The sequence below is a fragment of the Lissotriton helveticus genome, chromosome 3_1 (assembly GCF_964261635.1).
Source record: "Lissotriton helveticus chromosome 3_1, aLisHel1.1, whole genome shotgun sequence".
NCBI classification, from domain to species: Eukaryota; Metazoa; Chordata; class Amphibia; order Caudata; family Salamandridae; genus Lissotriton; species Lissotriton helveticus.
In genome coordinates, this window is record NC_136061.1 from 1824112145 (window position 1) to 1824129677 (window position 17533).

Here is a 17533-nt window from a genome sequence, read left to right on the forward strand (position 1 = left end):
TTGAGAGACCTCTATTGGCTCCCTATAGAGCAGAGGATTCAGCTTGTGTTATTTACAACCAGCCTAGACACCGTCACATCGCTCCTCTTTTGAGAGACATCTACAGGCTCCCTATAGAGCAGAGGATTCAGCTTGTGTTATTTACAACCAGCCTAGACACCGTCACATCGCTCCTCTTTTGAGAGACCTCTACAGGCTCCCTTTAGAGCAGAGGATTCAGCATAGGTTATTTACAAACAGCCTAGACACCGTCACATCACTTCTCTTTTGAGAGACCTCTATATTCTCCCTATAGAGCAGAGGATTCAGCTTGTGTTATTTACAAATAGCCTAAACACTGCCACATCACTCCTTTTTTGAGAGACCTCTACTGGTTCCCTATAGAAAAGAGGATTCAGCATGTGTTATTTACAACCAACCTAGACACTGTCACATCACTCCTCTTTTGAGATACCTCTATATTCTCCCTATTGGCAGAGGATTCAGCATGTGTTATTTACAAACAGCCTAGACACCGTCACATCGCTCCTCTTTTGAGAGACCTCTACTGGCTCCCTATAGAGTAGAGGATTCAACATGTGTTATTTACAAATAGCCTAGACACTGTCACATCACTCCTCATTTGAGAGACCTCTACTGGTTCCCTATAGAGCAGAGGATTCAGCTTGTGTTATTTACAGCCAGCCTGGACACTGTCACATCACTCCTCTTTTGACAGACATCTACAGGCTCCCTATAGAGCAGAGGATTCAGCATGTGTTATTTACAACCAGCCTAGACACCGTCACATCACTCCTCTTTTGAGAGACCTCTACAGGCTCCCTTTAGAGCACAGGATTGAGCATGTGTTATTTACAAACAGCCTAGACACTGTCACATCACTTCTCTTTTGAGAGACCTCTATATTCTCCCTATAGAGCAGAGGATTCAGCTTGTGTTATTTACAAATAGCCTAAACACTGCCCCATCACTCCTCTTTTGAGAGACCTCTACTGGTTCCCTATAGAGCAGAGGATCAGCATGTGTTATTTACAACCAGCCTAGACACTGTCACATCACTCCTCTTTTGAGATACCTCTATATTCTCCCTATTGGGCAGAGGATTCAGCATGTGTTATTTACAAACAGCCTAGACCCTGTCACATCACTCCTCTTTTGAGAGACATCTACAGGCTCCCTATAGAGCAGAGGATTCAGCATATGTTATTTACAAATAGCCTAGACACTGACACATCACTACTCTTTTAAGAGACCTCTATATTCTCCCTATTGAGCAGAGGATTCAGCATATGTTATTTACAAATAGCCTAAACACTGTCACATCACTCCTCTTTTAAGAGACCTCTACTGGTTCCCTATAGAGCAGAGGATTCAGCATGTGTTATTTACAACCAGCCTAGACACTGTCACATCACTCCTCTTTTGAGAGACCTCTACTGGCTCCCTATAGAGCAGAGGATTCAGTTTGTGTTATTTACAGCCAGCCTAGACACTGTCACATCACTCCTCTTTTGGGAGACATCTACAGGCTCCTTATAGAGCAGAGGAGTCAGCATGTGTTATTTACAAATAGCCTAAACACTGTCACATCACTCCTCTTTTGAGATACCTCTACAGTTCCCTATAGAGTGGAGGATTCAGCATGTGTTATTTACAACCAGCCTAGACACTGTCACATCACTCCTCTTTTGAGAGGCCTCTACAGGCTCCCTATAGAGCAGAGGATTCAGCATGTGTTATTTACAAACAGCCTAGTTACTGTCACATCACTCCTCTTTTGAGATACATCTACAGGCTCCCTATAGAGCAGAGGATTCAGCATATGTTATTTACAAATAGCCTAGACACTGACACATCACGACTCTTTTGAGAGACCTCTATATTCTCCCTATAGAGCAGAAGATTCAGCTTGTGTTATTTACAAACAGCCTAGACACCATCACATCGCTCCTCTTTTGAGAGACCTCTACTGGTTCCCTATAGAGTAGAGGATTCAGCATGTGTTATTTACAACCAGCCTAGACACTGTCACATCACTCCTCTTTTGAGAGACCTCTACAGGCTCCCTATAGAGCAGAGGATTCAGCATGTGTTATTTACAAACAGCCTAGACACTGTCACATCACTCCTCTTTTGAGAGACCTCTACAGGCTCCCTATAGAGCAGAGGATTCAGCATGTGTTATTTACAACCAGCCTAGACACTGTCACAGCACTCATCTTTTGAGAGACATCTACAGGCTCCCTATAGAGCAGAGGATTCAGCTTATGTTATGTACAAATAGCCTAGACACTGTCACATCACTCCTCTTTTGAGAGACCTCTACTGGTTCCCGAAAGAGAAGAGGATTCAGCATGTGTTATTTACAACCAGCCTAAACACTGTCACCTCACTCCTCTTTAGAGAGACCTCTACAGGCTCCCTATAGAGCAGAGGATTCAGCATGTGTTATTTACAAACAGCCTAGACATTGCCACAACACTCCTCTTTTGTGAGACCTCTACAGGCTCCCTATAGAGCAGAGGATTCAGCATGTGTTATTTACAACCAGCCTAGTCACTGTCACATCACTCCTCTTTTGAGAGACCTCTACTGGCTCCCTATAGAGCAGAGGATTCTGCATGTGTTATTTACAACCAGCCTAGACACTGTCACATCACTCCTCTTTTGAGAGACTTCTACTGGCTTCCTATAGAGCATAGTATTCAGTGGCGTAAAAATAGCCCCCGCTGCCCTGGCGGTGTGGGTGGCCCCTGAGTTCCAGGGAACCCCCGCTGGCACTGTGCACGAGCTAGCCTAAGAACTCCTGACTGGGTCCAGAGCATGAGGGGGCCACCTCCATGAACTTTGCAGGGAGGGCTCTTAAGGTTCGTTATGGCACTGAGAAGATTATCTTTGAAATAGCTTGTATTACTTTCAAGGCTCTTGCTGACGAAAGTCCCTCTTTTATAAACTCTAGATTTAGGAAATACATCCCGAGTTAGAGACTGCTCTTCTTCGCAGAATCTTCTGCCAATCCCCGAGTACAAAAAGCAAAAGATGGGTTATATCTGACAGTTTGTGTTAGCCCATCAGATCTGGAACTCGTTTTCTATTTCACAATACTAATGGCTTCGAACTATCTGAAGTTTAGACAGGCACTATAGACCTGGTTATTTCGGCAAGCGCTAACTATTTCAAACTCCCGATGTAGCCCTTTTTAGGTCTCGCCTGAGCCAGCGCTACTCTGCAAGACATTTAGAAGTAGGCTTTTAAAAGTGCTACCACACGCTTTTGCTGGCCTAGCGCTTGCGGTTACACACGCAGCCGCCAGCTTTACGCGCCCGAGGCGCCATCTGGAGCGCGATGACTTTGACTTTTGCCGCTGCTGCGCGCGCACCACCCGCTCACCACTCGCGTGTCTTTTTTTAATTTCATTTTTGCGCAAGCGCACACACAACTTCCGGGCTTGCTGTATCACCAGGCATAAAGCATGCGCCGCCTTTCTTTTCTAAAGCATGCCGTGGCGTGCTCCATGCCGTGAGAGAGTTGGCTCTTAGGTGTGGCTTATGCTTGCCGGTATTAGCTGGACATGAAGGAGGTGCCATCTTTCTTTAGTTTTGCACGCTGTGGTGTGCTCCTGAAAGCTCTATTTGCTTCCCCCCTCCCACTTCGCACAAACGGAACCTTTCTCTGAATGAGGCAGCAACACTCTTCAATACTGTCTCCTCCACCCCAGTATTTGCTGCTCTGCCCGACCTCCTCCCTCCAACTTCGGGGTCTCCCCGCTCCGCCATGGCACGATCTTTCCTGCACAAGTAGTACACAACACAAGGGCAACCGAACATGCCTCATAGGAACATTGCTAATGTTGAATTACAATGGTTCACTATAGACTTGTTTATCTCTGATTCAATATCTTTACATTGCTTGTCCAAAAGTCATTACATTTACTAAACCATTTGTGGAGCTGTATTGACTCGCTTTTAAACAATGTTATTCTCTGTTCAAGTTACTAGAAATTAAGAAGAAAATTGGCAATTCATCTTACGTTTATGTGAAAGAGTAGGGGTAGCTAATAGTGCAGCTGGCGCATGGTACTGGGGTCCATAGCTGTAATATTTTCAATACCAAGTAGAGTAAGAGGAGTCCATTTTGCTCTCATTAGGACCTATATATAACACACTTGCTATACCACTAGTGAAAGCTAAAAAGGGCCCAATGCTTTAAGAGATCACATGGTAAAACAAACATTGGCATAGCCAATAGGGCTTGCATTTCGGACCTTATAAGTGTCTAGCCATCCAACAGTTGATGTTGTTGCATGGATATTGTGCTGCATAACTAAATACTTATAAGGTCCCAAAAGCGAGACCTATTGGCTATGCCAATGTTTGTTTCATGTTCTTTCTCTGTTGATGCAGTCCCAAGAAACCTGGTGGTGTAAGTGCACTTAACAAATTCCCTTAACAGAAAATAAAATAACACATAACATAAAGATGTATGCACATTTTTGATGATGCAGGATGTCTTTGTGAGTCCACAAGAGGCCTTTCTTACAGTGGATGAATTGGAATACATGATTTTGGATAATTTGAACCCACAAAGCGATAAGAGATGCAATGTTTAAAAGCATAGTATACTTGAAGTCACCTCTGCTACTCTTAACAAAGTTTTTAAAAAGTACACAATTATAACTAATAAGCAGAGAAAGTATAAAGTGGTGAGGAAATAAACTACCACAATGGCTCTCCAAAATCAAATAAAAAAAACTGTTTCCCAACATAATAGATTTGCGCCTGATGTGAATAGGGGAGAGACGCATATAAAGAGCTGCCTGGCTTGGTAAACACTGCTGCACATTTAAACAGAGCAGTAGCGAACAGTGGGTTGAAAATTTTAAAGTCTTTAAAAAAACTCTGATATGAAAGAAGGTTGCACATGAATTACATGTAACTCAGAATAGATTAGATGTTGTTACTGCAATGCAGTAAAAGTGAAAACTCTTTAATACAAAACAAGAAATGGTGTACTTTACCTTCTTTGAGCTGGTAGCATGTCTGCAGATATGCCAAACATTGTGGCCTCCTTTGCATTGCTGGAATCTATTTTCTAATGCTGTGATCCTACTTAATGTATAATAATATCCTGCTCTTTTCCATTGGCAACGAAAAAGTCTGTATTACATATCCTACACTTTGCCTTGTACCTTTCATAAGAACAATCGAAATTTACCTAGCTTAGTAACGGTAAGTTTCAATTCCTATTAAGGACACGGAGGCGGGATTATGCTTTTCTTCCTTCGCTTTATTCCATTACCAAAAAACACAGCAGCCAGAAAAGCAATAAAATGACTGTCTTACAACAGGTAGAAAAAACACCATTTGCTCTCATAAGTAATGGAAAAAAAAACAGTCCATAAACATCAAATCCCATAAGCCCAAGGGATAGCATCCTAACAGAGTCCTTCTACACTGTCCATAACTCCTAGAAAGCTCCACCATCTTGTGAAGACCTCCGCTTGCTTCACGCGAGTCACATCTTCACTTCATTGGTCCTGCTTGGCTCCATCATGTCCTGCAATGTAAGGACAGCCCGTGAGTGTATTTTACCTTCCCAAAGCCATCACCACATCTTTCAAGAACAGTAGAATGCAGGCAACAAGTATTTCACTGGAAAAATTAAACCAGTTTACTTACATAAGTACGGGTGGGTTCACACCAAGGGTGCAACGGGAGGGATAATCCTTGCCTCCGTGTCCTTAATAGAATTGAAACTTACTGTTACTAAGCCGGGCAAATTTCGATTCTATGTCAGGACTGGAGGCTCCGATTATGCTAGTTCAAAGATCCCTTACCACCAACTGAGCAACCTCCACCACCGGTTTGAAATAAAAACTTTTGAAGGTGGAGTCGGAAGACCAATCTGCTGTGCGCCTAAGGGCTTCTAACCAAGCTCCTAAAGAGAATGCCTTTGAGGCCATCGCACCTCTCGCTGAATGTGCACCAAACTGTTTTGTATCAGTACCCGCAACTTGTATGATCCATCTCACCCACCTGGCTATCGTAGGGGAAGAGACAGATTGGTGCGGTTTCCGCAAGGCAATAAGGAGTGCCATTCGCCCGGAGGGCGGAATTCAATTGTCATTTTCTCATAGGATTTCAGACAGTTTACCACACAGAGCTTGGGCATATCCACAAAGGCTGGGTAAGAGATCGTCCTGGAATCAGTCTTGGTGCGGCGACCAAGTGTAAATGTAACACCTTCTGGAGAGAAGACTCTTGCTGTAATGTCCAAAGCCCGATCATCCGAGACCCTACGGCAGGCACAAAAGCATAGCTAATTTTGCCAAAAGTTCTTTCAAAGAAAGGTATTTATTAGTTTACCAGGACAAAAAGAGGTTGAGGACCAAGTTGACGTCCTAAAGCACTAAGTAGCACGGCTCTGGGAGTAGAGACAAACGAATACCTTGCAGGAGCCTACAAACAAACGGGTGCTCACCAATTGGGGCACCGTCCACAGGCAGTGAGCTGCCGATATTGCCGATCTTATCGCGTTGATAGATCTGTAAGCTAGGCCATCCGTAGCTAGTTCGGCCAGGAAATTCAACATGGGAACGACCATGGGATCCAAATCCCGACGAAGACACCAACGCATCCACTTTGTCCATGCAGATCTGTAGCGCTTAGAAGTGCTGTCTGCCCAGGCCTTTGCCAAGAGGGCTTGAGCTTGTCCCAAAAGACCCGGGAGCGACCAGCGTCTCCTGAAAGCCTCCATGCCACGAGGCAGAGAGATCCCTGGAGGATGAGGTGGTGACGCTCCCGTCCAGATTCAGAAGAAGATGAGGAAGCGGGGGGAGTAGGATTGGAAAATCCCACGAAAGTTCCAGAAGAACTGGAAACCAGACTTGAGACCTCCAAAAAGGCGTCACCACCACCGCCTCCGCCCTCAAGGGCAGATTCGGGCTGCCGTTCAAACCACCATTGCAAACGTGGGAAAGGCATAACCCCTCTCCAGACTCCAGTCTTGGAGAAAAGCGTCCATGGCCTCCTCAAGAAGGTCTGGCCTCCAGCTGAAGAAGTGCGGGAGTTGGTGGTCTAGGAGTGACGCAAAGAGGTCCATCGAAAACGGTCCCCAGAGGTGGTGTAACCACTCGAAGACCCGAACATCCAGCTTCCAAAGGCTGGAGTCCCTCAGATGTCTGGAATGCCAATATGCCACCTGATTGGCCTGACCCGGTAGGTACTCCGCCGTCACCGAGACTTGGTGTGCCAGGCAATATTACCAAAACTCCTTTGCCAGGTCCTCCAAGGCACGGGAACAGGCCCCCCAAAGCGGTTGACATAATGTACCGCTGACATGTTGTCCATCTTCAGTAACACACACGAGGTCGCCTGATGCCTGGTCCAACAGCGGATGGTGAAAGAAACCATGAGAAGCTCCAAGCAATTGATGTGCAACTTCTGTTCCTCTAACAACCACACGCCGCCGGTAGAGAACTCTCTGCAACGGGCACCCCAACCGGACCTGCTGGTGTCCGATTCTATTACCAGATCAGGGGACGACCCGAAGATTGCCCAGCCATTCCAGACCTCTATGTGTTGCAACCACCATGCCATCTCTTCCCTGGCGTCCTCCAAGAAGGGGACTGACTGATCGTACGACAGCCCCTTCCTGAGGTGGTGCGCCTTTAGGCGCTGCAAAGCCCGGTAGTGAAGCGGGCCTGGGAAGATCACCTGTATGGAAGCGGAAAGAAGACCTACCACCGGCGCTAGCTGGGGGAGCGTCGTCGTCAGTTTGGAGATAGTCTGCCTCAAGGTGTGACGGATCTTGGCCATGTTGCGGGCCAGCAGACTCAAGGAAGACTTCACGGGTATCCACTACGAATCCTAGGAAAACTAGACTCTGGGTCGGAGAGAGGACAGACTTGTCCTTGTTGATGACGAACCCCAAGCTTTCCAAAAGGGAGATCGTCTGCAGCAATTGGGATAGCAACGTCCTCGGACAGTGCACCATGAGAAGAATGTCATCCAGATACAGGATCATTCTTACCCCGCGACCCCTTATGGATTCCACCACCGGATGTAGCACCTCTGTAAAACACCAAGGTGCCTAGGAAAGTCCGAATGGAAGGGCAGTGAATTCGTACACCTGACCCCGCCATAAGAACAATTTACAAATGCCTTTTGCACTGATATGGGCTGGATAATGGGCCCTAGTAACCACAGGAAGTACCTATGCATCGGACAACATCCATTTTGGTTCTCCAGATTTATCAATCAAACATCCTTCCTCATTTAACTGTGCTGTACTCTCCTGCCATTTTGCTAATTCCTCCATCGTTGCTTCACATTGTATCTCCTTTACACTCTCAGGGGGATTTTCAAACATAGCAACCTCAGGAACCCACGTAGATGGACCTGCAACAAACATTCTTTTCATTTTACTTCAGGCCGTCTCTTTAACTACCTGATCCACAAAAGCATTCCCCCTACCTACATCATCAGTAACCTTCCTATGGACGCTGCACTTAATTATTGCCAATTTCTTGTGGAGCATTAAAGCAGACAAAAGCCGTAATATAAGGTGCCCATTTTGGATTTTGGTACCATGAGAGATAAGAAACCCTCTCTCTGCCCAGAGTCGCCCAAAATTATGCACGACCCCGAATGCGTACTGGATGTCTCTATAGATATTGACAACCAGCTCTTCTCTCAATTCGCAAGTTCGAATAAGGGCAGAAAGCTCAGCGGCTTGAGCCAACTGATAGGGGACCTGTGATATCTCTACCATCATACGCAATGTAGTGATAGCATAAGCTGCAGTGGTGGTGCCATCTGGTAATTTAAAACAAGAGCCATCGACGTATAGTTACCCTTGAGGGACAGATAAGGGAACATCAGTCAGGTCTACCCGTCCTTTCGTCTCTTCTTCCGTCCGGAAAAAACAGACATGTTTATCAATTGCATCACTCTCAGATGGGAGGGGTAGTAACGTGGCAGGGTTCAGATTGGCACAACTTTTGATTGTAATATGCTTAGCAAACAATGTCAATTCTTCAACGGTAAGACGTGCACTGGTGTGGTGCTGTGTCTTTGTCTTATTCAAAAGTGTATCCGCAGCATGGGGTACCATATCTATAAGGAAAGTATCAAGTACAAGTCCAGCCGATTGTTTGATTGAAGTGAGCACAGTCGCAACTGCTCTCTGACAGCTCGGGAGGGCTCTTGTGATAGGGTCAAGCACAGCAGAAAAATAAGCACAAGGCCTCTGTTTATCCCCAAATCTCTGTGTTAACCCGTTGGCTGCTTCCACGATTTTGCGGAAGTGCGGTCGTTTTAAAAAACGGGCGCGGTCATGCCGGCCATTGGCCGACGGCAGCACCAGCGAGGTAGTGCTGCCGTCGGCCAATGGCTGACGGCAGCATGGAAGGGGTTGAGACAGAAAGTGCGCAACCATCCATCTCATGAACGTAAAGCACAAACGATTTCCTATAATTAGGTGTGCCAAGCACTGGAGCCTAGCAAAGTGCAGTTTTTAATTGCTCAAATGCACTGATTTCGTTGTTAATGCAAGCAAAGGTTTGATTAGTAAAGAATAATGTGGGATCCAGCAAGCAATACCCATAAAAGCGCATACATCTTTTTGAGTTTGTGTAATGGGCATCTTGATAATGGTACTGATGCGCCCAGGTGTCAACCACCTACCCTCCTTCGATAATAGGTAACCCTGGGCGTAGTTCGCGTAGCTGCACTCCGCGACGCTACGCGAAGACGCACTTGCACTCCGCGAGCTACACGTAGCTCCGCGGACATGCGTAGTAGCTTGCTAGACCCGTTCGCGCGCCGTTTTTCGTCTTCGGGAGCGCGGTGCGCGTGTTCGGGGCGCTGCCTGCATGCTCGAGATAGCTAGCGCGCTAAGTTACTCAATGAGGTTTGTCCCGCCCGCTTGCGTTCCCTTATTTCCGGTTCCGGGTCACAAGTAACGTGTTCGCGTTGTGTTAGACATGTTCGGGAACTCATCTTCTCGTTCGCACTGCCAAAGTGCGTGATCGCGTCAAATATCGCGCGAACTTACCGCGGCGGTCGCGACGGGCAGAGCCATCTTCGATTTCACACTCTGGCTATGGTTTTGGGCCTACTTTAGCATCTCACTCCTATCTCTTCCATCCTGGTCTTTTCCCTCAGTTTTTCTAACTTTCTTTACTTCTTACCTATTTCTGTCTGTGCCTAGGTTTATATTTCTCATTTTATTTTTACTTTTACCACTTTTTTTGCAACTTTTCTCTTGTTTAATATTACTTCCTTCTTTTATCTTTCTTCCCCTAACCTTTTTGTCCTCAACTTTCCTTCTCCCCTCCACCCAGAACCATGGTGAAGGGTGGCAGCAGCATCGGCGGCTCAAAGGGCAAGGCGGCTGTGCCTAAAAAAACCCGGCTGCCTTGCGGCAGAATGCGCCCGGCAGGAGTGACGCCCCGCCAACTTTTTGGGAAGGAGGAGGTGGCCGCCCTGGTCTTTTTTATCCAACGTCACCTCCCCTTGACTTTGGCAGCAGGCGGCAGGCCCGGCTCCGGCTACCAGCGCATTGAAGAGCGTCTCCGGCGGTGGGCGAAGGTGCGCCGTGCAGTCTTCCGCTGCTCCGGTATCCGGCGTACCCACCATCAGCTGTCCCACCGCTGGGCCGACATTTTGGACCGGGAGCAGTACCTGTTGGACCTGCTTGGTGTGGAGGTTGTGGGTCTTGGTGAGTGGCTACCCCAAAAATAAAGTGTGTATATATATATATATATATATATATATATATATATATATATATATAGTTATATACATACATATATATATATATATATATATATATAGTTGTATAAATATTGTTATTGTATCTTTGTAAATATTGGCTGAATAAGTAACGCGATGACTGTTGCTCCTAGTTACATTTGCGATGTATTCCGGTATATCTACTGTCATTGTATGACAGTGTTCTTCTTCTTCACTGGCTCTTGCGTGTTGTTTCAACTTGGCGCTAGCTGTTGCTGTTTATTGATGTGAGATTTTCTTTATTGTTGAGAATGAGAACTGAAGTTAGTTAATGCTATTAATAGAGTCTTGTCCTTCCTTTGTCCGTCAGTGAAATAGCGGTGGATGGATAATTGTACGTAGTTTGCATATTGTAGCATTTTTTTCACGGCCTTCTCTTCTGCATGAATCGAATCCTTTTCTTGCAAAGAATGCTAACGTTACTTTGTTCTTCTTACCTCAGCCAGGGCCGGCTCTAGGGGGCATGTGCAAGCTGTGCAACTGCACAGGGGCACCAAACTTCAGGGGCCACCGCACCAATAGATATCCTTAATTTAATAATACTCTAAGGATGGATACATATTTGCGTTGCGGCCCCTGGCATGGATTTGTTGCCTCCGGCTCTGTTCCACTGTAGCAGTGTTTTTTGCAATGATGTCTATGTTTCACAGCACTCAATGTTTTTCTCTTTGTTTATTATTTTTTACATGAACCACAGAACCCAGGGGCAAGCAGAATACAGGGACCGAGTCGGCGGGTGAACCACCACTTACACAGAGCTCCTCTACTGAGGATCCTGCTGCTGTCCCCAGTAAGTCCAACAGTGCTTGTTTTTTCCTCTGTAATGTGTCTGCTTTGGCAATTGACAGCAACCAAGTATGCATCCAGAATGATGTTTGTCTAGTATTTTTGTAAACGTTAGTATACCACTACTAGTCTTGTGGGTATTCTATCTCCTATGGAGTTATATACATATTACACAACTATGTAACTATGCACACGAAAATTGGATGTTGGTACTGATAGGCAGGTTGGACCTTACTTACACCTCAGTCACAGAACTCTGAGGAACGCACAATTCACTGAACGTCAGCCTATATGGCCTGAGTCATTGGTCAATTATTCAATTCACACTCCTGAACCCCAATACCAAGATGCCGAATGCTTTTAGGACACAAACCGTTACCTAAGAAACTCCCTTTTGCTCACTCACTCGTGTGAGTCTCCAAGACAACAGACACTGAAAATAAACTTCAGAGTCAAAGTGGTCATTCAAAAGCTTTATTTTGTTAGAAGTAAGTAAGTAACATCAATGTTTTTAAGTTGTTCCGTCAAATACGTTGAAGGGCCCACCAGAAAAAATCCAGAGTTAAAAAAGGCATAATAAAGTAATCAACATTTGTACAGCTACTAGTGCACAATAGGGAAATGTGGCAACTATCGGAGACCTCTCACCAACGTATACTGGTCACATATTCCTCTTTTTTTGTAAGCTATGGAAATGTCCGCTTCGTAGAAGGCAATCTTCTCATCTGCCGAAAAATAATGACAAAAGTGGTGCACGTTAGACAGTATGAAATACATTTATGCCAGTTTTATGCAGCCATGCTAAAAAGAAGTTGTAACCTGTAAGCAAACTCTATTCCACAATCCACATAGAAAACTTAAATACGGGCCCTTTTACTTTCCCACCTCTTCAGGTGTATGCATTGAACAATGATGTGTTGCCCCAGAGCGTCTTCTCGTACTGCGCAACAAGCTGCGAGTTAACATGCGCAAAACTGGATACATTGATGTACAAAGGTTACATAGTTCACTTCCAATTTCCAAGGACTAGAGTAGCAGGACAGATGAGATGAGCTTGGGTACCATACCATAACAATGAATGCTAATATGTGTAGTGACTCTGCTGTACTATGCAATGTGGACTCATACTGATTACGTACGTTGTACTTAACTGTTTTGAAGAACTCCATTCTTGGTGAACAAGTACAAAGGGGGCTGTGCATCCATCTAAAAAGGTGTACTTATTTTTATAGGTGCAGAACCCTTACCATCGACCAGTGCCGACGGGGACAGCGGCGCAGCTTCAGCGATCCCGGCGGGGACAGGAGGAACAGAGGCACCTACACCAGCAGCAGTGGGGGGGGAGCCAACAGCGGCGGGCGATGGTAAGTTACATTCAATAGTGATCTGCATTACTTGGTGGGAGGGGAAAACTTTCTCACTGTACTCTACTGGAAAATATATGATGTTACCTTTACTTGTCATTAGCATGCTAAGCATTACCACTACAGTAATGCAAGTGGCTGATAGCAGTCGGATGCATGGGTTGTTGTTAAAGCATGTAAAGGGGAAAACACAGCTGCCAGCGTGGTTGGGAGACACACCCAATACCGGTGGTTAGTGGATAGTCTCAGCAGCAGCGGTGTTTTGGGCAAACCCAAAGGCAAGGGAAGGAGGGGACGACTGGGTGCATGGGTCGTTGCTGGTGAAACACAAACCAAATAAGGTTTGTTGCGCGGTATAAAGTATTATAGTCTTTACTAGACATGTACTACTAGCTGCCCCCTGTTAATTAATGTTACTTTGAGAGTGTTCCCGCCTTCCCGGAATCAGAGTATATAATACAAAAGGAGATATGAAAAAGACAGGTGTTCGTTCTAATGTGTGTGACCGTTGAAGTACACCCATGCTAATAGGGCAGGCATAATGCCGTGCCAAAAAGTCCAAAAAATTAATAGAGGCTGTAGAATGTTCAAGATAGACGCAACACAATTTCTGGTACTCAGCTTGCTTGCTAGTGCTACTGTGCCGCCCACTATGTGTTGAATCAATGTTGTGTTCTTGATTTGCGGGGAGTTTGGATTACAACAATTCTGTTTCTTTCTTTATAGTTACTCCTTCCCAAAAACCAACAAGGAAGGAGTTGGCAGTCCGGGCCCGGCAGCGGAAACTGCAGGCAATTGTAGAGGCCTACCGCCGGCTGGTGGATCAGGCCGAGGAGGAGGAGGAGGAGGCGGCGGCAGCAGCTGCTGCCTCTTCCAATGCCCCGGGCCCCAAGCCTGCAGGACTACGTCGCCGTGGTCAGGCAGCCGCCCGCCGCCACGTTGTTACATCTTCGGCGGCCCCCCCACAACAACAACAACATGCATGCAAGTGTAGGTGCCGTGATTTCAAAGCGAAGATTCTCCGCCGGGTAGCGAGTAAGTTGGAGGAGGAGCGGAAGAAGCTGGAGGACGGTCTAGAGGAGCGTGTGAAGATAATGGTGGACAAACACCTGAAAGCCCGCCGGCTTTGAAATGGACCCTGTTTTTTGCCCCTTTTTTAATCCTTTAGTTGGTGGGTGGGATGTGGGAGTTGGGGTGTACATTTGGGTTGAAATTTGGTTGGGGTTAGGGGAGGGTAGGGACAGCTCTGGGTCAGGGGGTTACATTTGTTATATATTTTATTTTTCTATTATCATTATGAAAATATAAAAATAAAACAAAGATATTTTCACAAGAAAACATTTGAAGTTCATTTTTGTTTGTTGGGGGGGTGGAGGGGGGACTGTTTCACCAAATAATGTACGTTGTGCAACATGAACATGAACTACGAACGATAAATTAAGTACTGACTGCACCTGTAGTAGTAGGGTCACAAGTGCATAAATAATTTATATTATTAAATAACATGGGAAAATTGCCCATCACGTGAGTCTGAAGTTACTAGTATACTTTAATTCCATGCACATTTGCTCAGAGTCCGCTAAACAATCCTATGCAATGCATTGCATCATTCCTTTAATATACCTGTCCTAGTTGTCAGGGAAGAGGAGCTCGTCCTCAAACTCTGTGCGTTCAGACAGAAGTAGGTCATGTAACCCAGTAGTGAGGACGTCTACTTCGCACTCGCTTTCTTCATCCGGCGGTGATTCACGTACTTGATAGTCTGGTGGTATGAAGCGTTGATTCATTTTTATCATTGTCAGCCGCTCCACGCTTTTGGGGGAGAGACTAGTCCTTTTCGATGTGACAATGGCACCAGCAGCACTGAAAACCCGCTCAAAGGAGACACTGGCTACATGACAAGCCAGATACTTTATCGCCAGCCTGCTCAGCACTGGCCACTGTCTCCTTCTTTCATACCAATAGACCAATGGGCTTTGCTCCATGAACACCTCTGTTGTGTCATCCAGATAGGCCTGAACCATCCGCTCAATGTTCATTGGTGCTCGGCTTTGCTGGTCCTCTTTTCCCTTTGCAACAGCAACGGACTTACCCATCCCTTTCTGTAGAAAAAAAGCAGTTATGCTTTTGGTTGGGTCTGCTGAATCAGATCGTGTAGGTGCTGCTTTTGGTACTGTTGGTGCCTGCTGGAAAGCAGACGCACTGCTCTCATGCTGTGAAGAACTTGCGTCAGGAGTACTTGGACTGGCCTGGGCTGGCAGTGGCAGGCCTTTAAGTAACAGCCGTTCAGTTTCTAACTCATTAGCTTCCGCAGCTATGGAAGTTTTGTACTTGTCAACATCCTCATCTGAAAATGGAATTACTTCGTTACTGCTGACAAATAATTTGTACCGTGGATCCAAGATTGTTGCAGTTATGTAATGTTCACCTGACACAATATTGTTGAGCCTTACATTTTCACACAAGCGGTTGACTAAGCCCTTGGCTAAGGTATATGCATCAACTTTTTGTTCGTCACCTTCGTATGTTTGACAGACCTCCTTCACCTGTTGCTCAAGCATGTACAACAATGGGATGGCTTGGCCCATAGTACAGTCCTCCCTGCTAACTGCACGTGTGAAGACCTCAAAGGGTTGTAGCATCTCTGTGATGCATTTAATGAGGTCCCACTGCCACATCTCAATGGTCAGGGCTTTAAGATTAACAGTAGGATCCCCTAATCTTCTTGACATGACATAAGCATTCAGTGGGATGTACTGCTCAAAGAGACGCTCAAGCATGAAATAAGTTGAGTTCCAACGTGTTGGGACCTCCTGGATCAGTGCTTTGACTGGCAACCTATGCTCATGCTGAATGACCCGTAGCAGCTTCCGTCCTTTGAAAGAAGGGTTAAAGTGCGTGCATATTCTTCTGCAGATGGCCATTATGTTGCTGACTTTGGCTTCATTTTTCAGAAAGTCTTGCACGACTAAGTTTATGCAGTGTGCCAAACAGGGTACCCTGAAATAATGTCCTTCTCTCATTGCCTTCACTACATTACTGCCATTGTCGGTGGAAACAAAACCAATCTTAAGGCCTCTTGGTTTCAGCCATTCAAAGACCTTGTCGTTAAAGTCAGACAAAATGTTTTCAGCAGTATGACTTTTGTCCATACCAAACATGGCTATAGTTGCATGTCTGCGCGTATCATTAAAAATTCCAGCAACGTCACGGAGGCCTGAAGTTAACTTATCTTTAACACCTGCAAAAGAGATCCAGTGTGCGGTGATGCACATGAAATCTGTAGCATCGCAACTGCTCCACATGTCTGTTGTCAGGTGGATACAATGGACAACACTCTGTTGTAAGGCTTTCCCAATCAATTCCAGCACATCGTGGTGTAGTGCTGGAACAGCCACTCGGGCAAAATAGTAGCGACTGGGAACGTTCCATTTTGGGCAGAGGGTTGCCACTAATTCCAGAAATCCAACAGCCTCAACAAATGAAAATGGGAGAAGGTCCAGTGCTAACATTTTCGCAAGTTTGGCATTGTACAAACGTGCTACTGGGTGGTTCCGCTCGTACTTTCCCTCCTGCCTTAACATGCTAGGAATGGTAAGCTGCTTTGCATGTCTTTGAGTTGTGCTAGACGGACCACCTTGCATCGCAGACTTTGCACTCCTTGGTGTTTCCAGCTGACTCTGGTGCCACTGAGAAGTTGCAGATGCGGAGGATGTGGACTTTACCACTCCAGTGCTGGCGACAGGGGTCCATTGTGTACCACTCCTAGATAGAAGGTCATCGTCTCCCTCTTCTTCTACCTCCTGGTCAACCATGAGTGGACCTTGTACCACTGTATCCCCACCAACACGAGTGCTAACATTTTTTAAGCTTGCAAGGTGGTTCTCCCACCTGATCAAGTGTGTTTTTTTCAAATGGGTCGTTTGGCCTCCAGTCCCATAGTTTGTACCAAGCTTACCACGACTAACATTGACATGACAAATGGTGCATACAGCAATGTTCTCCTGAACTGGGTGAACCGTAAAGAAGTCCCACACTGGGGAGGTAAACTTTTGTCTCCTGCCATAGGAAGAGGAGGACCCACTGCCAATGCCGGATGGACTGGAGGATTGTGGAATTTCACTATGGGACAGCTCAGTCCTAGTACTGCCACTACCTCCTTCTGTTGAAGTGGCGCTTCTGCTGGATGTCGGATGCTGCCGGGCCTTCGCTGTTGAAAAAATTGGAGCTGGTGTTACTTTGGGTGTTGAGTGTGTAGGAGTTATGCGTGGTACCTGCTCATCAGTCATTGCAGCATTTCTGGATAGGGTGAAAATGTTGGTCTCTACATCCTCTGCACCAGGAATAACGCTTGTGATGATGACAGTGTCAGACCCGTCTTTATCACCAGCAGTATCCTGCTCACCTACATCGACCTCCATAAGTTCAAGCCTGCCTGGAAACTTCCTTTTTCCTAGCATGGTCTTCTTGGGATGTCTCTCCTTTGAATGCGCAGATAGTTGTGGCTGCCAATCCGTATCAAGGTCATCGGAAGGGATGCTTTGCGAAGAACTCGATGCACTAACCCTCCTTTCCCTTGGTGAATTC

At 46.0% G+C, this 17533-nt stretch overlaps 1 protein-coding gene across 1 annotated transcript; it reads left to right on the top strand.

Annotated features, from left to right (window-relative positions):
- The first annotated feature begins 7815 nt into the window (after positions 1 to 7815).
- On the top strand, positions 7816 to 14077 carry LOC144825345 (uncharacterized). The gene is made up of 4 exons (XM_078684140.1): positions 7816 to 7852; positions 11494 to 11586; positions 12815 to 12946; positions 13673 to 14077. The coding sequence occupies exons 1-4, from the start codon at positions 7816 to 7818 to the stop codon at positions 14074 to 14076; spliced, it is 666 nt and encodes a 221-aa protein (XP_078540266.1). The 3' UTR covers position 14077.
- The last annotated feature ends 3456 nt before the right edge of the window (positions 14078 to 17533 follow it).